The following is a 9082-nucleotide window of genomic DNA, read 5'->3' on the forward strand; positions in this document are numbered from 1 at the left end:
AAAAAAAAAAAAAAAATTATAATTACAAGTCCTACTGCTACTTTATCAACTAGGTTTAGGTAATATTCTAAATCCTTTGATGTAATTTTGACCATATTTCTGGTACATTCACCAGAAGTAGATTCCATTTCAAGAAAACACTTTCTTTGCTCATCCATAAGAAGAGACTTCTCATTCATTCAAATTTCATCATAAGATTGTAGCAACTCAGACCTATTACCAGGCTTTGCTTCTGTTTCTCTTGCCACTTTCACCACATCAGCATGTTCTTCCTCTGCTGGAATCTGGAGGCCCTCAAAGTCATTCAAGAGGATTAAAATCAACTTCTTCTGAGCTCCTGTCAGGGTGATAGTTTGACTTCCTCTCGTGAATCATGAATGTTTTTAATGGCACATAAAATGATAATTGCTTTCCAGAAGGCAAGTGTGTTTACTGGAGTAGTACTTTCATTTTGCCCAGATCTATGAGAAGAATCACAATCTGTGGCAGTTATAGCTTTATGATATATATATTTCAATGAGACTTCAAATTCAGACTTAATTAATGGGATGCAGAATGGTTGCTATGTTAGAGGTATGCAAACAACATTAATCTCGTACATTCTCGTCACAGCTCTTGGGTGACTAGACGCTCTGTCAATGAGCAGTAATGTTCTGAAAGTAATCTTTTTTTTTTTCTGAGCAGTAGGTTTTCACAGTGGACTTAAAATATTCAGTAAACCATGCTGTGAACAGATGTGCTCTTAACCAGGCTCTGTTGTTCCATTTATGGAGCACAGGCAGAGTAGATTTAGCATAAAGTCTTAAGGTACCTGGGACATTCGGAATGGTAAGTGAACATTGGCTTCAACTTAAAGTCACCAACTGCATTAGGCACTACCAAGAGAGTCAGCCTGGTCTTTGAAACTTTGAAACTAAGCACTGACGTCTCCTCTTCAGCTATGAAAGCCCTAGATTACATCTTCCAATAGAAGGCCATTTTATCTACATTGAAAGTCTGTTGTTGGCTCGGCGCCTATAGCTCAACCGGCTAAGGCGCCAGCCACGTACACCTAAGGTGGCAGGTTCGAATCCCCAGCCCGGACCCGCCAAACAACAATGACGGCTGCAACCAAAAAATAGCCGGGTGTTGTGGCGGGCGCCTGTGGTCCCAGCTACTTGGGAGGCAGAGGCAGGAGACTCGCTTGAGCCCAGGAGTTGGAGGTTGCTGTGAGCTGTAATGCCATGGCACTCTACCCAGGGGGACAGCTTGAGGCTCTGTCTCAAAAAAAAAAAAAAAAAAAAAAAAAAAAGAAAGTCTGTTGTTTAGTGCAGCCACCTTCATCGATGATCTTAGCTAGATCTTCTGGATGACTTGTAGTTTCTACATCAGAATCTGCTGCTTCACCTTGCACTTTTATGTTATGGAAATGGCTTCATTCCTTAAATATCATGAATAAAAAATTTCACTAGCTTCAAAAATTTTTTTCCTGTAGTTTTCTTTTAGTTTTTATAGAAATTGAAGAGTTAGGAGTCCTACTCTGAATTATAGTTTGGCTTAAGGGAATCTTGTCCCTGTTTTGCTCTACCCAGACCACTAAAATTTTCTTTCAGCAATGAGACTGTTTTACATTCATGTGTTTACTGGAGTATCACTTTAAATTTCCTTCAAGAACTTTATCCTTGGCTCAGCGCCTGTGGTTCAAGTGGCTAAGGTGCCAGCCACATACACCTGAAGTGTCGGGTTCGAATCTAGCCAGGGCCCACCAAACAACAATGATGGCTGCAACCAAAAAATAGCTGGGCGTTGTGGTGGGCGCCTGTGGTCCCAGCTACTTGGGAGGCAGAGGCAGGAGACTCGCTTGAGCCCAGGAGTTGGAGGTTGCTGTGAGCTGTGATGCCACAGCACTGTACCCAGGGGGACAGCTTGAAGCTCTGTCTCAAAAAAAAAGAACTTTATCCTTTGAATTCACAACTTGGCTATTTGGTGCAAGAGGTCTAGCTTTCAGTTTATCTTGGCTTTCGACATGCCTTTCTTATTAAGCTAAATCATTTCTAAGTTTTGATTTAAAATGAGAGATGTGTGACTTCCCTTCACTTGAACACTTGGAGGACATTGTAGGGTTAGTAATTAGTCTAATTTCAATATTGTTGTGTCTCTGGGAATAGGGAGACCCAAGGAGAGGGAGAGAGACAGGGGAATAGGCAGTCAGTGGAACAGTCAGATCACATACATTTATTAGGTTCTTCTTCCTATATGAGCAAAATTTGTTGCATCCTCAAACAATTACAAGAGTAACATGACTGATCACTGATCAGTATACAGATATGATGAACAAGTATGAAATACTGTGAGAGTTATTAACATATGACGGAGACATGCTATTGGAAAATGGTGGCAATAGACTTGCTCAACCTGGAGCTGTCAGAGACCTTTAATTTGTAAAAATGGCAATGTTTGTGAAGTGCAATAAAGTGAAGTGGTTTGAAAAGATGTATGCCTGCAAATAAGCAGACATTCCATGGACTAGGAAACAGAAATGGGCAATAACATAGGTACTCAGCATCATTAGTAATTAGCAAGAAATTTAAAGGCATAGGAAAACTGATTATTCTCGGGTCCCTGGAGTTCTCACACCAGGATTCTGTTTATCCCTGTCAGCTTAAACCTCTTTGCACTCTCTGTTGGCTGCCTTTCTCTGCTTTTCCTGGACATTATCAGGGCTTCTGTGCTCTTTAGTACCAAATCCATATTCCTGAGAGGACCTAATTCACTAGAATTGGGTCAAAACTCTGCGTCTGCTTTAGTTGATTGTCACTGGGCCTATCTGCACCTCTGTATGGTGGCGAGGCAAAAGTTCCCAGAAAAGTAGGAGTTGGGGAGACTGTCACCTCAAATGCTAGGCCAACATCTGGAGCGGTGACCACATGTTCAAAATGAGCCCATCCTTGAAGGAAAACCAAGTTGATTACTTTCATTATTTCATTACTTTTAGTGGTTTTATTTTTTTCAGATTAATGTGAGGGTACATATGATTAAGTTACATATTTACATTGATTAGGTAAGGTCCCTATTGTAGTTGTGTCTCATTCCCAGGAGTCTGCCATATACCTTTACATTGTGCTTTGTTTTTTTATTATTTCAGAATATTATGGGGGTGCAAATGTTTTGAATTATATATGAATTGCTTATATACAGTTTGAGTTAAAAGTTGTAAGTGTGCATTATGCCCATGAGGTATGAATTTATTTTTCCCCTCTGTCCCCTCCCAGCTATTTGCTTTCCATTGACTTATACTACCAAATGTGCACAGGGGTAGCTTAGAACCATATTCTCTGTTCATTCATACAATTTTTCTGTTTTTTCAAAGCAATAATTTGAAGGTCACAACATGATTCTTTTTCACGTAGTTATATTTTTTTACTGCAGGTGAAAAGATTTTTTCCCCTATGCATCTTATACATAACCAAATGCTTTCTAATACCCATGGATGAGAATTAGTTCAAAGATATTTGCAAAATTGTGCAGGTTGTTTCCCTTGGTGAGTATTAATTGTGAAGCTAAGATGATTTTCAGATACCAAGGCAAAATAAGAGTCTGACCAAGTTGGAGTCACTATATTACAATTTAATCATACAGGAATGCTTTTTTGGTGCATTATGCCATTCACCAAATACCAGAATGTATCTGTAGGGAAACCTTCAATACTCAATACACTCAATACTATACATTTCCAGCTCTATCATTAGCTAAAATGGAGTTTAAGAAGAACACAAAGTACTGTATGCCTTTAGTACTGAAGCATTAACTTGCAGTTCAGTTATAATTCGGCCAAAGTTTGTTTAATGTAGCACAAGCAAAGCTCACTACAAAAAGAGATGCCTTAAAACCACAGAGGATGACTGAACTTAAGGACGGTGCATCAGCCTCCACTGCTCAGCTATTAATGTATGAATTCAGCTCTTAAGAAATAAAAGAGTGATGAGTGCACCTGGCCCAGGGCTGGAAAGCTGCTTCTCCCAAGGCCACCCAAGTCTGGCTACCATGTCCTATCCTTTCCCAGGTCAGTTTGGTTGCTCCTTCTTATATTACTCTCTCTCTCTCTCTGCTTCTCCCATTTCCCAGTCCAAATTTCTAAAGAACTCTAAGGATCTGCTTCTAACTGAACAAAGTTCTTCATCTAAGGTCATCCTTCGGCAAGCAGCCTCAGCCAGATACCTGCCTGTGGGGCGCATCAGTGCTCATCTTGTCCTAAGAAAGGCCCAGTGTTGTTTTCCACTTTCAGCTGGAAGGAGTGTGTCAGACATGGCAGGTCTATGTGGCATGTAAGGGTCAGTCTACATTCTCTCAAGCATCTCATAGGTTCCAGTGGTGGCAGGACTATAGTAAAGGACTTTGCAATTCCAACTTCTAAACCAATTAAAAACCCCAAAGAGACAGTCTCTAACAGAAAAAGAGCAGCCATAAATTTATAATATACAGTTAAACATTTTTAATAGAAATATTAAAATAATCATTACATCTCTTATTGCTGAAACCATGAAAGAATATGCCTTTTGTAATCAAATTAATAATTTCTTATCATGCAAAAGATATTTTTGTTATTACATTCAAGTAGAGACTATTTCCAAACAAGTTTATATAGACTTCAAAAGGCTACACTCAAAGAAAAGTGAAATTGATTTAAATACTATTACAGTTTACTGTATGCTGCTGGCATACTCATATTCACAGTTTACAAAGTAAAAAAACTAAACTCTTAAAGTCAGCTCTGAAATAGATGCATTTTCATTAATACATTCACTAGTTAAGTCTGTTCTTCTAAGACAGGAAGAAAGAAATATTGAAATATTTTTTAAAGAACAAACTTAACATGTCAGCAGCAAGTTTCAGTTAAACTAAGTTGGAAACCAATGTTCTATGTAACCAAAGTACAAAGTTCTCCAGTAAGACTGAAAATCAAGAGTGTAAGTGGAAGGCTTAGGAGAACTTCCAAGAGCATACTGTGTGGTGATTTATTAACAAATATTAAAAATAGAATTCTAAAATTTTTGATTTAAGGACACAATTTTGATCTAGTCATTACAACATATTCAGAGGCATCAAAGGCAAGTAACATTATTATCTAGGCTTATTCACAAAAACCATGAAAATGTGGCACTGACTTTCTAAAGTCCATCTGATGGAAAGCCATGACATTATCTGCCCCGAAACATTAGAAGCACCAATTTCATAGTCAGACACAATGTTGAAAAATATAGTCGCTGCTGTGGCATGTTTTTATTTGGGGAGATGGAGTGAATTCTTAAAACAGACTTCTACTATGTAGCTTGAAAGTACTGGTCCCACACCAAAAGCCTGGAGAGGCACCATTGAAAGCCCCCCAACTAGGTGGTGGTCTTCTTTTTCCTTAGTGTCACGCCAGCCAGTACTAGGGTTTCTGACAACATAATGAGTTCTGAGAAAATGTATTGTAGAGGGAAAAACTCTGAGTTCATTTTAAACTCAGTAACTTTTCTTTTAACTTAGCATAATTTATTTATTTCATTGTCCCTAAATAAACATAAGCCAACTCTCCAATAAAACATTTTCCTTCATAGTATGATCACATTTTCTCAGAAATTTATAACTAGTAACAAATCTATCTGCAAAATCTGACTTTGCAATAAATAAGTCTTGGAACATTATTTTAAAAGCCTAAATTCCAGTTGGTACAGGATCAAAATTTAGTTTAACTTCAAAATTCACAGTACTGAGGTTCCAGAGACGGGGGAGTGGACTCTTCTTCATGTTTTCATTATGGCAGCGAGCCTGGAGTGCACGGGAGGCAGAGGGCCGCGGACTGGTATCAACTCTACAAGCTGCTATACTTTCACTTCCAGCTGAGACTTTAAAAATACATCTGTCATATATATATACAAACATATGTAGATGTGACCTTATATACATACTTTTTGACAAAGAATGACAGTAATATACATGAACCATTTTTGCAAAATGGATTCTATTTGGTTAACGAAGAATTTTCTTTCCACCAATCTATCGAAGTCCAGACCAACTATGCAGATAGGATGCCCATCCAGAAGAACGGGAAGCATTTTCTTCCTCACCTTGGAAAGTTTAAAAAAAAAAAGACAAATTTTCTCAATGTGAAATATATATTCTAGAATCACTCTACACTATAAGTAAGCAAGAATCACTCTACACTATAAGCAAGTAATATATTTTATACAGCAGAACTTCCATAGCTGACCACCTCCCTACAGTGACCACCTCCTTAAACTGACCTAATTTTTATAAACCACACATGTATGTATCAGTATAGTAGGCCTATTTTTTTATGTTGACCACCTCCCTATGTTGACCAGTTTATTACCCCTGGATGGTCAGCTTACAGAGGCTGTATGCTATTATATTATATTCCATTCTTTAGACACAGTTACTATTTTAAATTTCTCTTTTTAAAGGACATATTGAGCCAATTTAATAGCTACATTTATGTGTATATTTTAACTCTAAAACACCGATATGCAACATGAAGCAATCTAGAACCATCAAATGGTTTAAAGAAATCTAGCTATGGGTGGTGCCTGTGGCTCAGTGGGTAGGGTCCCAGCCCCATACACCTAGGGTGGTGGGTTCGAACCCAGCTCCAGCCAAACTGCAACAAAAAATAGCTGGGCCTTGTGGCAGGTGCCTGCAATCCCAGCTCTTGGAGGCTGAGGCAAGAGAATCACCTAAGCCCAGGAGTTGGAGGTTGCTGTGAGCTGTGACACCACAGCACTCTACCAAAGGCAATAAAGTGAGACTCTGTCTCAAAAAAAAAAAAAAAAAGAAATTTAGCTATGAAAATTATGCAGAAATGATTCTCTACAAATAATGTTACATACTAGTATATAAGAAATGCCTCCACTATTCTGAAATACCATCTTCTCAATACCATATTTTGGTGTTATGAATCAATGTCCATTCTTGAACATTCAAAATTTATTGTCTTCCTCTATTAGACAATCCCAAAATAAAGTTTCCAGCACAATTAAGTACTGTAGATAATAGGGACTTTTTTTTTAAACAAAAACCATTCTTTTAAAACAAACCTTTATACAACTTTAAAATCTAAATCTAATAGATTTATGGTAAACCTCAAAACTAAACCAGAAACAATATTTCAATCACTTAAAAATCAGGTTCCTTGGAGTACAATTTACTTATAGTAGAACTCACCCATTTTAGTGTATAGCACTGAATTCTGCCAAATGCACATAGCTGTGCACCACCCCCAACCAGGTCTAGCATACTTCTACCTCTTCAAAGTGGTGTAAAATTGTTTGGCCCATTATTATAACTCTTTCCCCACTCTTCTGCAGCCACTAGTATGTTTTCTGTCCTATGTTTCTGCTTTTTCTAGTACATCATATATATGGAATTACACCATCCAGAGTCTCCAATCTGGCTTTTTTCACATACCATAATGCATTTGAAAATTACCCATGCTGCTGTATTAGGTAAGTACCCTTTCTTTTTTCTTTAGGAGATGTGTTCTCTTTATTTCTTTAGTAGTATTCCATTCCATCCACAATAGTATTCCATTATGTACATATACCACTTTCCATCCTTCATGTTCACATGGGTGGAGTTGGAAAATGTTCTTCTTAGCAAAGTATCACAAGAATGGAAGAAAAAATATCCAATGTACACAGCCCTATTATGAAACTAATTTATGGCTTTCATATGAAAGCTATAACCTAATTATAGCCTAAGAATATGGGGACGGGAGAGGCGGAGGGGAGGAGTGGGTGGTTGGAGGGAGGGTGATTGGAGGGATCACTTCTATGGTTTATCTTACAAGTGTACAAGTGAATCTTTCTAAGAGTAGAATATAATTGTCTTAACACAATAACTAAGAAAATAACATTAAGGCTATGTTAACCAGTTTTATAAAAATATTTTAAATTGTATATGAAAACATCACACTGTACCCCATGATTACATCAATATATACAGCTATCATTTAATAAAAAAAAAAAATCATGCCCTATAGGGCATTATACATCAAAAGAAAAAAAAAAAAGATGTGTTCTCATTATATTGCCGAGGCAGGAGTGCAGCAGCTGTTCCAGACTCGACCATCATGCACTGTAGCCTTGAACTCTTAGGCTCAAGTGATCCTCTTGCCCCAGCCTCTCGTGTAGCTGGGACTACATACAGGTGCCTGCCACCATGTATGACTAGTTTATTCCTTTTTTTTATTGCTGAACAATATTCAATTGTACGGCTGTACTAATTTGTTTATTTGGTAGTTGAAGGATAACTGGGATGCTTTTAGTTTTTAGCAATTTTAAATAGTTATTATAAATAATTGTGTACAGGCTTAATTATAATTTTTTGAGATAATTCATACAACAAAATTTGTCTTTTAAAGGTGTACAATTCAGTGTTCTATTAAAAATATTTTTAAATTTTTATTTATTTATTTATTTATTTTTGGGTCGGGGCTGGGTTTGAAGCCACCACCTCTGGCGTATGGGGCTGCTGCCCTATCTTTTTGAGCCACAGGTGCTGTCCTCAATGTTTTTTAAATATATTCACTGAGGTCTGTGCACGTTTTTGTATGAACAAAACCTTTTCATTCTTCTTGGATAAAAACCTCACAGTAAGACTGTTGTATGCCAAGTGTATGTTTAACGTTATACAAAATGCCAAACTTTCCCAAGGTGGTTCTATCATTTTGTATTGTTCCAGTTATTCTTTTTATCTTTCTTACAAAAATCCCAGCTTAAAGCTCAGAAAAATTTGGAAATTCCAAAAAAATTTCAGAATGGGTTTTCCTTGCTTTTTAATATTATCTGTCTCTCTCTCTGTGTGTATATATATGTATGACATTTTCGTAATCTTAAAAAAAAATGAACACCTCTTTTAATTGCTTTTTCTCCCTCCTCTTCTCCCCAGAGGTGACCATTATTAAATTTAGTATCATCCTTCCAGATACCTTTGTGTTTTTTCTTTTTTGAGACAGAGCCTCAAGCTGTCCCCCTGGGTAGAGTGCCCTGGCATCACAGTTCCCAGCAACCTCCAACTCCTGGGCTCAAGTGAGTCTCCTGCC

General features: G+C 37.5%; 1 protein-coding gene across 1 annotated transcript in view; it reads right to left on the reverse strand.

Annotated features, from left to right (window-relative positions):
• Nucleotides 1–5821: 5821 nt before the first annotated feature.
• Nucleotides 5822–9082, reverse strand: part of GCC2 (GRIP and coiled-coil domain containing 2) — a 43891-nt gene continuing 40630 nt past the window's right edge. The window contains exon 23 of the mRNA XM_012807005.2: nucleotides 5822–6089. Within this exon, the coding sequence (XP_012662459.2) occupies nucleotides 6019–6089 (71 nt within the window). The 3' untranslated portion in view covers nucleotides 5822–6018. The remainder of the gene's footprint in view (nucleotides 6090–9082) is intronic.

Source organism: Otolemur garnettii, unplaced genomic scaffold (genome assembly GCF_000181295.1).
Source record: "Otolemur garnettii isolate 467f Iridium unplaced genomic scaffold, OtoGar3 scaffold00062, whole genome shotgun sequence".
Lineage (NCBI taxonomy): Eukaryota > Metazoa > Chordata > Mammalia > Primates > Galagidae > Otolemur > Otolemur garnettii.